This window comes from Panthera tigris, chromosome D1 (assembly GCF_018350195.1).
Source record: "Panthera tigris isolate Pti1 chromosome D1, P.tigris_Pti1_mat1.1, whole genome shotgun sequence".
Taxonomy (NCBI): Eukaryota; Metazoa; Chordata; class Mammalia; order Carnivora; family Felidae; genus Panthera; species Panthera tigris.
In genome coordinates, this window is record NC_056669.1 from 84,879,689 (window position 1) to 84,896,692 (window position 17,004).

A 17,004-nucleotide genomic window follows, 5' to 3' on the forward strand; every position below is an offset into this window, starting at 1 on the left:
ATGGTGGCATGAGGCAGAGGTCATGTCTCAGTGGCAGTGTTTTTGCAGCAGTAGCAATGGAACTGCAAATGGTCACCATGCTTTTCAACTTAGGGGAAGAGCAGTAAACAGACAGGAGGAAAGATCTGCAGATCTCATAAATAGTTCCCAGTGCCCATAAATAATCACTTGGAAAGCAAATATTCATGAAAAGAAAGAAAACAAATTCTCTACTTAATGAAGAACAGGTGTCTTTTTTTTTTTTTTTAAGATTTTATTTTTTTAAAAATATTCTCTGCACCCAACTTGGGGCTTGAACTTACAACCCTGAGTTCAAGAGTCATGTGCTCCATCAACTGAGCCAGCCAGTTGCCTCATGTCTTTCTTTTTCAATGAATGCATTTTGTTTACTATCAAATATTTTTACAAATATACTAATGATTTTATATAATAATCCATTGCCACGCCACCAGAAAGTGAAAGGTTTTGTTTTTTCCATATTTCAAAGCTTCAACTATGTTGATGAGAGGGTAAAGGCAAGCTGAGGGCAAAACTCAAGCTGACACCCCATAAACCCCCTCCCCTTAAGATGGGATATGTATAACATTCTTTAGGCACTAGTGACTGCCTAAGAACAAAGGCAGGGAGAAACAAATGGTCAACTGATAAAGATCGCAGTCATGCAGGACATGAAACTCTACTATAGTTTATAACTGCCTTGATTTACAGGAAAAATTTACACAATCTTAGTAACAGCCAGACCTCCAAGAACCTATAGACTTAATTTCCTAGAGCCCTGATGTCACCTCACCTCTGTAGGATAGAAAATCCTATGTAATCAGTCATTCTTCACAATCACAGCACAGCTCTTTCTGTGCATGGCTCCTGTCCCAGTGCTATAATAAAGACATCTTTTTGCACCATAAAATGCCTCAAGATTTCTTTGACTGTTTCGCTCTACGACCCTGCATCATGTGTCATACCATTATTAATTCAGTATTTTGCCTTTTTTATTTAAATATTGTCTTAATAACCATTTTTCGAGTTGCTATATGGTCTTTACAGATTTTATCAGAATGTAAACAACAAGTATACCTTGCCGTCCTCAATCTAATCATGTAAAAGCTATTTGCTTTTCTTTGTCTCTTGACATATCTTCCCCCTGTCTTCTGGTAACAGCACTGGCATCCTTTAGGGAAACTTTCATCCTTCTCCCTGCCAACTCCACATGATTCTGGTAGGGTTAGGACAATAAATTATATGAGATTTACCTGGTAAATGGTTAAAAGAATTAAATTAAGCAATATGATTTTACCATATGTTTATTTATTATCTGCCTTTCTCTAGTAATTTATATTAAAAAGGATAAGAAAAGGTAGCTTTTCATGTAAAAAAGTCACTACTGGGCCACCATCTGTAGTCTTCAGCTTTGATTTGTTTTATCAATGTTGATGACAGGTTTGCACTAGTCCTTACACACTATTAAACTCTTTTTTCTTATAACATTTGATGTGTTGCCTAGTCTTTGGGCGTGTGAGAGGATAATCACAGAACTGTTTGGCAAAGCTAACTTGTCCTACACAGGGAATTAAACCCACACACATGGCTTGTTAAATTAATGCTGGAAACGAGGGTGTTAGGATCATTCAGCTCAAACACATTTGGGTTTCAGGTGACTGAGCTTGTTAGTGGTATACACAGAAACTGAAAAAAGGAAATAAAACCACTCCAGCAGGGCACAAAGAGAATTAGAAGACCATTCATTGCTCTTTAGAATATACTACTGACTTAAGAACAACTGTAGTAGAAATATTGAAATAGCATTGTATGGGAACAGATGTTAGCTACACTTGAGTATAATAAAATGTATAAACTTGTACAATCAGTACGTTGGACACCTGAACTAATGTAATATTGTGTATTAGCTATACTCAAATTAAAATACTAAAAATCAGGAGCACCTGTCTGGCTCATTGACTCTTGACTGCCAGGTCATGCGTTCAAGTCCTATGTTGGGCATCCAGCTTACTTAAAAAAAAAAAATTAAAAGACAACAACAAATACCACAACTCTAGTAGAGTGCCACATTTTTTTTATTCAGCAACCTCATCTATCCTTCTGTATCTAACTGCTTCTTCCTCTTACGTCATTATTGCCTAACCTACCTCTGTCCTTCTCCTTACTCCTCATGGCTTCTGCTAACTTCCTCTATGTATCTCCCTATTTCTGTACCACACTACTTTCTGAAGACTCTCTATGACTCACATTCAATGCCCCCAAAACTTTAATTGCATCACTATTCAGTTTAGGACGCCCTGCTGGGTAGAACTCTCAAGGTAGGCAATCTCGTAAGCCACTGGCAAGCCTGTCGATGGGAAAGTACCCACCAGTGGCCCAAAACTAGGTACAGGAGGACTTAGAGTAAGATGGACTCTCAGATGCATGGCTTGTCTACTACGCCAAGATAAGCAGAGACACTATATTATTTGATTGGAGAGGTGGGCAAAGGAGGTAGTTCTACACTAGCAGCAATGAACCAGTAGTGCTCTTTAGCTAATACAACTCTAATATCTAGATTGTATTTAAGGAACCATAATTATAGCCTCCTTATTTGTCTTTCTTTCTCTTATTTCTCCTCTTTTCCTTTGAAAGATCTTTTTGCCTTCTCGGCAAAAATTTCTTAGAGATCTCATGACATTCAGATTTATTAAAGTGAACTTTCTTCCACCTTTAGATTTATATATATCTTCATATAGCTATTGTCCCCCCACAGACAGTTTGGCCTTTTAGAATTGTACTATACCTTCCCACAGTTATTTCCGTCACCAAGACTGTCTTTTAATTGAGAATTTAGCCTGTAACCTTACAATTTGTTTTCTAGTCTTCCTATGCATTCTCTGTTCCGTTGAATTCCTTTCTTGTTCACTCTTGGATTAAATAATATATACTTTTTATTATTTTATTTTTTTCTATTAGATTGAATGCCCTGCATTGTTTAACCTTATTTTTAGTGGAAACATTAGATATTATAATATGAATCCTATAATTAAAGATTAATATAAATTACTAATTAATTACCTTCCAGATAATGCAAGAACCTGAGAACATATCATACCCATTTATTGTTCCCTCCATGGGCTTGTGGTCTATATATACTTCCTTATTCCATTTTTCAAGGATATGTGTACCTTAAATCCATGTGGTTAATCCATGGCTTAAATCCATGTGGATTCCTAAACCAGTCGTTTTAGGAAAGGATTCTTTATCATAAAAAATAACCTCAATTTGTCCTCAATTACTGTTGAAGCTATCTACCACATTCTGGAACCTGGACTAATTTATAATTTTATAAATTTTAACATTTCTATGTCAGTCTTATTATCTTGTCCTGTAAGTTTATGATGTGTCTTTACTGTAAATCTTTCATTATATCTGTAAACAATTCATATATATAAAGATTTCAAATTGTTTGAAAGATTGGTAAGATTTCTATGCTACCCTTGCATATAGGAATGCATTTCCTTCCTGTGCATTCACATTTGCCCTGGTAGATTTGATAGCTGGAATCACTATACTTTATCAATTATGTAGCCCATATAAAATGCTAGACTTTGATTTCTGTCAAATATTCCAATTCACCACTGTATTATTTACTCTTTTACCACTAGTAAGAAAGCATTTTTTTCCAGCCTAAAGCCTAAATTCTACTACATTAGGTTGGTACAAGAATACCAATTATACAACTTCAGAAATATACCTTCTTTTAAAAAAAAATTTTTTTTACATTTATTTATTTTTGAGAGACAGAGAGAGACAGAGCACAAATGGGGGGAGGGACAGAGAGAGAATGAGACACAGAATTCGAAGCAGGTTCCAGGCTCCCAACTGTCAGCACAGAGTCTGATGCGGGGCTCAAATTCACAAATTGTGAGATGATGACCTCACATGAAGCGAAGTTGGACGCTTAACCGATTGATCCACCCAGGCACCCCCAGAAATATACCTTCTTAAAAAATATCTATCTATCTATCTATCTATCTATCTATCTATCTATCTATCATCCATCTATCTGTATTAGTTTCCTATTGTTGGGCAACAAATTACCACAAACTTAGTGGCTTAAAGCAATATTTATTTATTATTACATGGTTTCCATGGGTCAAGGGTCTGGGTAAAGCTTCCCAGGACCCTCTTCTTTGGATCTCATAAAACTGAAATCAAGGTGTCATCTGGTGTTACAGTTTCATCTGATGCTCATGGTCTTTTTCCAAGGTCATTCGGGTTTTGCCAGAATTTAGTTCTTATAGCTGTAGAATTCATAGTGACTATGAATTCATAGTGACTATCATCTTCCTTAAGGCCTTCCTTATTCTAAATCATTCCCCTACATCCTGTATAAACTGATGTACTAGTTTGCATATTGATATGTTTGCTTTGTGATTTGTTATGTGATTTCACATGATTTCATATCCCATTCTGCCAAGGTAAGATCTTTGCTTTACATCTTTGACACTTCTACTGAAACTTAACCAGTAGTTGATATAAAGGAATAACTACTCTGTGATAATTATGACATCATGCCAAAATGTGTCACTAAAATACCACTGACAAAATAAACACAATTTTTGAAATAAAATGTAAGAAAGCCAAAGCCAAGAGTTATGTCAGGCAATGTTGATTATTTATCCAACAGTTATTCCACTGATTTTTCCTTAGATGAAAAGTCTCAGTTATGTTGTGGATTCATCCTCTTTATATGCCCATGGAAAGTATCCCCTAATCAGTTCCCATGGGTGAATCCTCAGTGTCTAACACCAACGATGGTAATTATATTTCCCTTGTCCCTTGCAGGCTAAGTAATCAGCCTATGATTACTATAATTACTATGATCCAATTTTGGTCACTGAGACATGATGCAAAGTCATCTGGAGAAATGTATTTTGCCCTAATAAAAAAGAAATATAGGGTCACCTAGCTGGCTCAGCCAGTAAAGCATGTGACTCTTGATCTTGGGGTTCTGAGTATGAGCCCCACATTTTGTGTAGAGATTACTTAAAAAAATAAAATCTTAAAAAAAGAAATAATCAAATATCCATTTTCTTTAGTCAGAAATTTTTTAAATAAAATTTATTTTTTTATTTTATTTTATTTTATAATTTTATTTTATTTTATATTTCATTTCATTTCATTTCATTTCGTTTCATTTCATAGAGCAAGAGAAGGAGAGGGGCACAGGTACAGAGAGAGAGAATTCCAAGCAGGCTCCCACACCACGGTCAGTGTGGACTCTGACAAGGGGCTTGATCCCATGACCCTGGGATCATGACCTGAGCTTCTATCAAGAGTCAGATGCTCAACCAACTGAACTACCCAGACACCCCTTTATTCAGACATTATTGAGTGAACATGTAATAAGCCATCTTGTGAGTAGGAGGAGTCATACCCAAGGATCTAGCCAATAGTCTGAGGATGGCAGAGGAAAAGATACAAAGAGCAAGGCTCTTTGAAAACACTGCTGAACCACTGAATTTAACCCTCGAATTGCCTGCCTCTGAGGTTCTTGTTATGTAAGATAATGACTGTTCCTCATTTTTAAAGTCACTTTCAGTTGAGTTTTCTGTTACTTTGTGCTAATAGTAGCCTAACTTACACAATCAGCTTTCTAATCATAGTTGCTTTACTTTTTGTTTTATTCAAAATCTTTACTAATTTTATAATGGACTAAAGTATAACTAATATTGTATTTTCTAAATATTTTACTTTTACTTAAGTAGAAACATTTCATCAAAAACTTCAGCATAGGCATAAAAATGACACAGAGTTTTTATTTCCCTGCTCTTTCAAACACAAAGCATCCCTGGTGAATTTAGATTTCCATGGCAGAAATTTGCAGGTGGCTAATAATTCTATTCATAACTAGGAAGTGTGGCTACTTTGACAGATCATGGCTCAATAACAAACATACAGGTCTAAGTAATCACATAGTTTAGATGTGAATTCAACAGCAGAATAATGACAGATGCCAAGGATTTGTACTTGCTGTTGCTTCATACCAGTGTTGGCTGTCAAAATGTCTCTTTTTCCTATACAGAAGCCATAGAATTTTTATGGATAGCAATTACTTACAATATTCAATGAAGTACATCAAGTATAACAACCACTCTTTAGCCCCTCATTATTTAGTAGTCTCTTTGTTAAATGTAGTCAACCATTTTCATCTAAATTATTTATTTATACTGTATATTTGACAAGCATAGATTTCTTGCTTTATATTTGTATGGCATTTAAACCTTCCTGAAGAGTTATGTTTTTTTTTTAATATTGTCATTTGTAAAACTTATCTTTATCCTATTACCATTTTAATAGTAATTAAACTCTCTAATTGGAATAAATACAAATAGGAAAATGAAACATGAGGGAAAATGACCCCAAGTACATTCAATAATAAATCATCAACTTAAAATACTGGAATGCAAGTAATAAAAGAAATAACCTTATATATGTTTGATGAATGTAACCTTGTATAAAATCTCTGCAGTACATAAAGTACAAAAATTTCATTAAACTTCATCCTAACCTTTCTCCAACTTGATGAAATGAATAACCTAAAGATATAAATAACTTTCTACAATAGCTAGATAAAATGTAAGTTAAACATCATAGAAAGTAAATAATACAAGTGATTATAATAAAACTCAACAATTCCCCTCAAATTTTATCTCCAACACCAGAAGAAAATATATTTCTAGTTTGGCCTAGAAATTTAGGTAAGGGTATCCCAGTTGCAAAGCAATTTCCAGTTATTTTACAATACATACTATATCAAATTTGTACTTGCAACTTGATGATTGAATAATAACCAATGCATAGTATTCAAATCACATATATACGCTATAGGAGCTATTCAATGTCTGTTAAATTGAACTTGTTTAATTTTATAGAAGGAAATTCTAAACAAGAGGAGCAATTTCTAAAATTGGTAAAGGAACCATCTGAATATAGGATCATCTCACCCAAAGGAAGAAAAGTATATTTGTGTTTATACAAATGTACAAAGGAATAAGAGCAAGGTACATCTTTAAAACTGGGGAGGTTACAGATATTATACAGAAATTTTTCCAGAGGAAATCTAAATTTTCAAAAGGAAACAATATAGTCTTTTAACATTTTAAAAGGAAATCATACATTAATCTTTAGATCTGTAGAGATTTTGATTTTGAAAAAAAAAATTGAAAAAAAATATGAACTGCACAAAGTGTGATTTGTTGGGCAATGGAGGTACTTAAGGTGTTGCCTTGCTTCATTAACTTTTGCTGTCTCCCCTCTCTCCCTTCTGCTACCCATCCTGTGCTGGGAACTGACAGCCCATCTTTGGAATGATGAAATTGCTAAACTTAAACTGTCCCTAGAAAAGGCAATGTGATCAAATGTTTCTATTTATAAAGGCATCTAAGACTCATTCCAATTAAAAATATCCAAGACCCAGGGTGCCTGGCTGGCTCAGTCAGTGGAGCATCCAACTCTTAATCACAGAGTCATGAGTTCAAGCCCCACATTGGGCACAGAGATTACCTTAAAAAAAAAAAAAAGTAAAGAAAAATCCAAGATAACTAAAATTAGACATTAAAAAGTGAATGAATAGTTTATGTGTTGCCAGTCTCCTTGAAAGCACGATTTGTCTGTGAAAAGTAACCCAGATAACATATAACAAAAAACCGTTGGTAATTCACTTTTAAAACTGATATAAGTCCTCATTTAATGTACTAAAAAAAATTTCTCCTGCAGGGAATTAAAAGAGTTGGCAACACACTCAGCTGCAAGCAAGATTAAAAGATACTATAACTTTCTATTATAAAAATCATGAAATTACATCCTAGATGATCATCAGCTAAAAATCAATAAAATATTTTATATGTGGGATAGAAAGAAATACTGTTTACAACATTCTCTTAATTTTAAAATGAAATTTTAATTTGGAAATCTACTCAGCACTTAGAAATATCTTTCTATAAATATGATGGAACTGTCCATAGATACCAGTTACCAATAAATAATTAATTTTGCCATCCATGTCTCAAAGGCTGGTGCTCTGTGCCAGCGTACCTGGAAATACATCACACCAAAGCTAGGTAGGAAAAGTTTCCTATTGTGCTGCTTTTCATAATGATGCTAGATATTTCCAGTCATCTGACCTTGTACTGGTAAGTCATAAAATGGGAGGATCAGACCTTCTTTGGCACAATTTTGTTGAACTCATTTACACTGATGGTGATTAGTTTTCTTGTTAAGGGAAGGATCCTGGTATAGCAGTTTTCACTCTGCTACAAATATAGAAGAAGGACAAAGAAAAAAAACACTGAAAGAACACAAGAAAGAGTGAAGAGTGAATAATGTAAATACAATATAGAATAAATTAATAGCATCAGGTAATAACATGAGACTAAAGTGACTGGTCACTGTATGGCTGCAATGAATGGATTTAATACATGTGGGCATATTTTGTAAAATGTACAGTGTGTTTAGTGGAGAGAAACATAATCTCTTGTGATATAAGTAAAAGAACAACAAATTGACTATATTTTAATAATTATTTCTCATAAAATGATCACAAAGATTGTGGAAGAAAGGTGGCAAGGAAAACAAGAATGAGACAAGAAAAGTTTTAACCTCAATCAGGGGGAAAATGTCTTTATTCGTAGAGAAAATTGCCTCTCTCTGATAATCATATTAATGCCAACAGATCTTAGATTACCATTAGCCTTTATGAACTTGACCCCTTTCAGGTTGAAACTCATCATTTTCTTTTGCATGAAAGTAAAAGATCTCTGGGCATTGTCTTTGACTTCCATTCGATTACCAGGAGATTTACTTTATTTTCTAGGTACATCATAATCAAAGTTGATGGTAAAATGTAATAGTGACAGAAAAGAAATTAGGATTCAGACAAAGAAATATGAGTACCACATTGAAATAAACTACTAAAAAACAGGCAGTAGGAAGGTGTCACATGAAAAGAAAGACTGACATTAAAAAAGGACAAAAAAAGCCAGAGTTAAAACGAGTCAGAATCAAAGAAAGAAAATGAGAAAAAAGCAGAAAGAAACTGTATAAATGAAATTACAGTTAGCTCTAGCAGAAAAAAATAAAGAATCTAAAAAAGCACAAAAGATAGTTGGAATAAAAAGTGAATGTAGTATGATTTTGAAAAGGAAATTGGTAAAAATAAATTCTAAAGCAATAAAAATGTGTAAACACATTTATTAGCAATGGCATTTGTATAAAGGAATACTTAAAAATCCTATTTGGAAATTGTTTTCCATTGTCTTATTGAGGAAAACACTTTCACGAGTAACTTACGTCTCTACAGTATAACTATATTGAGTAATGATGTTCTAAAAAATTATCTAGCCATATAGCTAGTACACTGTGTAAATAATCTCAGACACTGCTGATATACTCAGAGTTCAGAGGAATAAAGCAAAACAAAAATTAGCTAAAAGTCTAAAGTTTATTTCTGAGAGAGACAGAGCATGAGTGGGGGAGGAGCAGAGAGAGAGGGAGACACAAAATCCAAAGCAGGCTCCGGCTCTGGGCTGTCAGCACAGAGCCTCATGTGGGGCTCAAACTCATGAACCAAACTCACGAACCGGGAGACCATGACCTGAGCCAAAGTAGGATGCTTAACCGACGGAGCCACCCAGGCACCCCACTAAAAGTCTAGATTTCACTTTCGTCTAAATTTACTGATACGTAAAAAAATAATGAAACTGTGTTAAGATATAAATGTAACTGGGCATTTTTATAAGACATTAACATTATCCTTAGTTTATGAATATTCTCTTCAACGATTTTATAGTTACATTTTCTTTTTAACATAAAGACTATGACATCACATTTAGCCAGCCAATAGTTTAACAAAACCTAACAGGAACTTTTTTATTCTTTCATTTTCCAATAGACAAAAACACAGGAAAAATACATCTGCCTCCTCTGCTTTGTATTTCTGAGAAGTGTGGTAGAATATACTAGAGAAGAGTTCTTGCTGTGGAGTTAGATCCATATGGGTTCAAATCATACATTCTGTACTTACCAGCTCTGTGATCTTGGTCAAGTTAATTAACCTCTCTAGGTAATTGTTTCTTCATAGGTAAAATGGAAATGTTTAAATACTACCTGCCTTATATTCCTCCCACAGCTGTTTAGAGAACTAAATAGATATAATGCAGGTTAAGAGGTTAGCATGGTGACTGGCATGTAGCCAATATTATCTGTCCTGCCATTATTATTATCATTATACTACTGTCCAAGTCAGACTCCAGGTATAATTTATGTTTATTACATCATCTGCCTTTTTCTTCCCATAAAGTAGAAGAAATTGAAGGGCTCTAATTGAGGCAACAACCTTCATAACCCATCATATCTCCAAGTTATTACTGACATCAGCTCCAGGAACATTTAATTAGACAACTTTTTGTAGGCACTTTATCTCCTTCAGAATTCAGTGTAAGCTGCTGAAATAATATTCTTACCTTGGTAAATCTTTTGAAATACATTTGTAAATTGGGTGAACGGTATCTCCACTGAAGGTGCCTTTGGTGCTGCTCTGCTGTGATGCCTTCATGGCTTTAGTCAAGGGGGATAAAGAAGACTGAGAAACGGATGCTCCATGATCATCTGTGTCTCTTTTTGCCATTTTCAGCTAAAAATGAGGAAGAATGTTATTTAATTAAAAAGGTAAAATCCTCTAGGGTCATAAATTGGGGCTAGGCATTCATCACAAGTTCTCTCTCACCATGTTCTAGGCTATGCAGCAATTGCTAAATGTGAGATATCATGATAAAAGAACAGAGATGAAGTCTAAAGGAAAACAAAAGTATGAATCTGAGTCTTTGAATAGTATAATCCTAGGTCCCTGGCTGACTCAGTGGGTAGAGCATGCCCTTCTTGATCTCAGAGGCATGAATTTGAGCCCCATATTAGGTATAGAGATTACTTTAAAATAAAATCTTAAAAAAAAAAAGAAGGGCATAATCCTATTCAAGAAAGAAAAAAATGGTAATTTATTGCAAATCATTTTCATTTTTTTTAAAGCATTTTCATTTTTGCTGTTTGCTAGAAAATTGCTCATTATAACAAACTTAACATGAGGAATATGTTATTGAAAAGTGTACCACAATGCTTTTTTTTTTTTTTTTTTTTTTTTGCCTGTCCTCCATCCTTTCCATTTTGAATTCTACCTTTGTCCTGATTCTAATGGAGAATTCTAAATTATGTGGCCTTACTTTCCAGTAGGGAAGTGAGTATGCCTGTGACCAGCCAATCTAAGTGCCTTTCCCAGAAACAGTGATGGCTAAATCAGAATCCCCGTAAAGAAAAAGTCATGCTCTGTTCTCTGGGATTGCTACCTTTCAGAACAATGTTAAACCTCCATGACTGAGAATGAAGCCAAAACAGATAAAAACAAAAGTGAGAGATGGAGAGAGATTAAAAAGTGAGAGAGATTTCTGATGACATTTGAATCCCTGAAACCTGGTATTAAAAAACAACCCTATCTCTTCATTTTCCTGGGTATGTGAGCCAAGCCAACAGATTTCTCTCTCTCTCTCTTTTTTTTATTTGGCTAAAATAGTTTGAGTTGGGATTCTCTTATTTGCAACCTAGAATCTTTTTTTTTTTTTTTAGTTTATTTATTTATTTGGAGAGAGCGAGAGAGAGCAAGAGAGAGAACAAGTGGGTAAAGGGCAGAGAGAAGGAGAGACAGGATCCCAAGCAGGCTCCATGCCATCAATGCAGAGCCTGATGTGGGGCTCGAACTCACAAACTGTGAAATCCTGACCTGAGCCAAGATCAAGAGTTAAACCCTTAACTGACTGCGCCACCCAGCCACCCCCAACAACCTAGAAATCTTGAGTAATGCACACAAATCACCTCAAATTTCTTAAGAATAAAAAAATGTGAATATTCCCATAAAAAATAATGTCAAAGAATGTTGTAGGGCCCTTTCCAGGGTGTAACCACCCACTCATACTGCTTATAAAAATAGCCACACAGTCTCCTCTCTGATGTATCCTACTATCATAATGAGGAGTCCCTAGGTAACATGACATAGCACTAGTAACAGGAAGGATATTACTTGTAAGGTAACAAAAAATACTACTTTTACCTTTCACTGCTATTCTATTTTTTCAATGTACGTTTATTTATTTTGAGAGAGAGAGAGAGAGAGAGAGAGAGAGAGAGAGAGAATGAATAAGGGAAGAGCAAAGAGAGAGGGAGACAGAGAATCCCAAGCAGGCTCTGTGCTGTCAGTGCAGAGACTGACACTGAGCTCAATCCCATGAGCGTGAGATCATGACCTGAGCTGAAATCACTTAACTCAGCCACCCAGGCACCCCTTACTGCTATTCTTAAATAAAAGCGTTTATCCATAGATTATTTATTGAGCACCTACAATATACCTGGCAGTTTTCTAGGTACTTATATATAATTTTTCAATGAACAGTTAGTGGAAAAAAATTGTGCCCTTTGTGGAGCTTACATTCTAGTGGGGGCAGATGATGAATAAACATAAAAAGTAAGTAAACTGTAAGATGTTAGGCAATAAATGCTATGGAAAAAAATTGATCAGGCAAGGTAGATTAGGAATGGAGGGAATGCAATTTTATTTTTAATGTTTATTTATTTTTGAGAGAGACAGAGCACGTGCAGGGGAGGGGCAGAGAGAGGGAGAAACAGAGAGAGGGAGAGAACTCAAAGCAGGCTCCAGGCTCTGAGCTGAAACAGCACAAAGCCCAAAGCAGGGCTGGAACTCATGAACTGTGAGATCATGACCTGAGCCAAAGCCAGATGCTTAAACTGAGCCACCCAGGTGCCTTGGGAGTGTACTTTTAAAAAGGTTTGTCAGTATAGGCCTCATTGAGGTGATAAAATCCTAGCAAAGACTTGAAAGAGGGTCTTTGTTTTTTGCAGTTGAATCTAATCCTGAAACTCCTGATAATCTGTGAACTAAACTGCTATCCAGGAAAGCAAGTTAGCTAGTTAGCAAGTTGCTAGACTTACTTTTAATTAAGCATATGGAAGAGTAAAAGGAGTGTAATGTAACTTATAGTCACAAATATAATGGAGAAATATATACCTAGAATACATAAGATCATGTCTTTCTCTTCCAAATAACTATAAGTGACCTTAAGTATTATAGCTTTTCTGAGCTTTAGTCATCTCATTTGCAAAACCAGTTATCCACATGGTTATGAGGATTAAATGAATGGTGAGTATGAAAGTATTTGGCACAGTGTTTGGCACATGGTAGACATTCATTAAATGTTAGGTGACTCTCGGGGTGCCTGGGTGGCTCAGTCAGTTAAGCGTCCAACTTTGGCTCAGGTCACGATTTCGTGGTTCATGGGTTCATGGGTCAGAGCTTGGAGCCTGCTTCGGAGTCTGTGTGTGTGTCTCTCTCTCCTTCTCTCTATGCCCCTCCTCAGCTTGCGGGCACATACATGCACTCTCAAAAAATAAAACATTAAAAAAATTGTAAGGTGAATCTCAATCTATATCAAAATAAGAATGTTCTCTTTCTCCATGTTAGTAATAATAAAAAGAGCTATTCTTTGCCCAGCACTCCTCTGGTATTCCACCTAAAGACCAAAGGGCTGTTGGCTTTCACACTCTCCCCCTGCCCCTCCTCCTTTAAGCTTCTCACATTAGGAGGGCTAAGGTTCTCTTCTCAGACTTCCATAACAACCCACAACCATTGACTGTTCAATTCCTTCATAGGTTAGGTCTTCCTAATTGGGGAATGCTTAAAAGTTAAAAACTCCAGCTGTGTATAGCAAGGCAAAACTTTATGATTAAAGAGTAAATCACCTTGTAGAATGAAATACTTTGTCATGGTGTGTTTATTATATATAGTCTAATCATTAAAAACTAAGAAAATTTGCACCAAACATTCAAAAATATCTCTTGAAATATAGCAGTAACTTATCATTTTAGTGGTAGGTATAGGTTTTCTTTTTTTCCATGTAAAATAGTTTCAGGATACCTTTAGCTGAAATGAGTTGTGTAAGTGTAAAATCATTACAATTATTAAATGCAATAGTTCTTCTGTAATGTTACTATAAAAAGTGTTATCCTCACTAGAAGTAGAATGTATTAACAGGTTAAGTACAATATGCAGAATACAATAGGCTTGCAGATAACATTCATGTACGTTAATTAAATGAAAACTGTTATCTGGAAATTAAAGAAATAAAAATGTGTTAATTTTAATTTGACTGACACCACTATGGTATTTTAGCAGAGTAAAGGTAACAGCACTGCCTTGTTTTATTAACACATGCATAGTTTATTTACTCACACACTGAAAAACCATGTTTTTTTTACTTTCCATCTCTTAACCATTTTACATGAATATAATAAGCTTTCCACTCATGCCCATCCCTAGATCTGCTTTTCCACCCTTTTTTATTTTTATTTATTTTTTTATTTTAATATTTTTGAGAGCGAGAGAGCATGTACATGAGTGGGGAGGGGCAGAGAGACAGGGAGACAGAGGATCTGAAGTAGCTCTCTCGCTGCTGACAGCAGAGAGCCTGATGTGGGGCTCAAACTCACAAACCAGGAGATAATGACCTGAACCAAAGCCAGACATTTAACCAACTGAGCCACCCAGGCTCCCCTGCACCTTTCTATAAAGAGGCATTCAAGGGGTACCTGGGTGGGGCTCAGTTGGTTAAGCATCTAACTCTAGATTTCAGCTCAGGTCATGATGTCCCAGTTGGGTCTGTGAGATAGAAACTGGTGTCAGTCTCTGCACGCTAAAGGCACAGGGCCTGCTTGGGATTTGCTCTCTCCTTTTCTCTCTGCACTTCCCCCACTCACTTGCATGTTCTCTCTCTCTCTCTCTCTCTCTCTCTCTCTCTCTCTCTCTTAACTGACTAACTAACTAACTAAAAGGCATTCAATACATAGTGGTTATAGGCCTGGATTCTGGAGCAGGGTATCTGGGTTTACATCCCCACTGTCCACTTGCTATTTGTGACACTTTAGACATCTTTGTACATCAGTTTCTTCATCTATAGGAAAGGGTTAAGAATAGTAGCCACTATATAAAGTTGGTGTACTTGCACATAGAAGGTACAATGTGTCAGCCAGTGAAGAGAAGAGACATGACTGTCTTCAAGTTGGGACACTAACTACCAATAACAAAACAGCACAGGGAGACTTTCCAAGGGGCATGCAAGTGTACATAGTTATTAGCAAATCAATGTCTAGAACCTTGCCTTCCATATATAGGCTTTCCTAAAGAAAGCCTATAAAGGACTTCAAGCACGAAAGATAAAATTCTGTAGAAGAAATGGAATAGAAACATAAGTTTGAGGAGAAAAGAAAGTACATACAATTTTCAACCACTGAGGAACAGATGGTTAATATTTTTAATGTTTTAATGTTTTTGAATCCCTATAAGTATTCAGATCTGTGGCCAGAAATGTACCAGGAACTACCACATTTTATCATGTCTGAAAACAAAGAAGCTATCAAAGACAAGTGGGGCATGTCAAAAGGACACAGGAACAAACTTGAAGGGAATTCCACTGGCAGAAGAGGGGCACTCTGAACATTAAAAAAATGTAAAAGATCAGAACATCGAACATATAGAAACCAATGAGCATCTAAAAATATTAAAATAAAATTTTAAAACTTCATTATGTCATCATTCGCCTTTTGTTGATCGCTAGGGCACCAAGTTATTGCTCTGAAAAATGACAAATGTACCTTTCCTGCTTTCCTGAATGGGCTATAATTCAGGATAACCAAACAGATGGTGAGAGAAGATTCTTATTCAAAGGAGAATCATAGTTAATACATAGAGATGGAATAAAAGAAGCAGCAAATCACCACAGTACAAACCCTAATGAAATGATGGATCCAGGGAATGTTTGTCATCATTAGATGTAAGAGTGATGGAAAATTTATAATAGATGAATCTGACTGATATCATATATACCATTGATCCATTTTAACATAACACTGAAATAATACATGATTTCTCCATATGTGATTCCACAGGGATTATAAACATGGGAATACCTGTGAAACATTCTTGCCACAAACTATTGAATATAATCAAGACTCTAGATCTAACTTCTAATTTGTAAGAAATATGGGAGGTAGAGATGTCTGTATGTCTATATGACATATATGTCTATATAACATAGAAAATAAAGATGGAGAAATGCTACAAGTGAAAAGAGACTTAAGAATTATATCAACCAGGGGCATCCAGGTGGCTCAGTTGGTTAAGCGCCTGACTTCAGCTCAGGTCATGATCTCATGGCTCATGAGTGTGAGCCCCACGTCGGGCTCTGTGCTGACACAGAGTCTGGAACCTGCCTTCGATTCTGTCTCTGTCTCTGTCTGCCCCTCCCCTGCTCATGCACTCTTTCTCTCTCTTATATAAATAAACATTAAAAAAATGATTTTATAATAAAAGAAATTATATCAACCAAACACAATGCATAAACCTTGTTTAGATCCTGATTCAAACAAACCAACTTTAATAAGACATACATTTTTGACACAATTGTTGACATTTGAACACAAATTGGGAGTTAATGAAACTAAGGAAATTATTTTATTGGGTATGAATAAATGGTATTAAAATAAATATTATCTGTTAGATAAACCAAACCAAAGTATTTTTAAGTAAACTATGATTTGCTTTAAAACACTCCTAAAAGTAGCAAAGAGTATAAATAAAAATAGAAGAAAATTGATGGTTATTTAACTTGGGTAAAGAATACATGAGGGTTTGTTTTACTATTTTTTACTGTGTGTTTGAAAATGTTCATAACAAAATGTTTTTTAAAATTCATATGGAATTTATATTTTATTAGATATGTTTAAAAGACTTATGTAACTGTTTTACTTCAAATTTTTTAAGTGTTTTTATTTATTTTTGAGAGAAAGAGAAAGAGAATAGGGGAGGGCCAGAGAATGGGAGACACAGAATATGAAGCAGGCTCC

General features: G+C 35.3%; 1 protein-coding gene across 2 annotated transcripts in view; it reads right to left on the bottom strand.

The window, feature by feature from the left end:
• Positions 1–17,004, bottom strand: part of DCDC1 (doublecortin domain containing 1) — a 490,317-nt gene that overhangs the window by 446,557 nt on the left and 26,756 nt on the right. For both annotated transcript variants that reach the window (XM_042959037.1, XM_042959036.1), the window contains exon 4: positions 10,509–10,678. In XM_042959037.1, the coding sequence (XP_042814971.1) occupies positions 10,509–10,678 (170 nt within the window). The remainder of the gene's footprint in view (positions 1–10,508; positions 10,679–17,004) is intronic.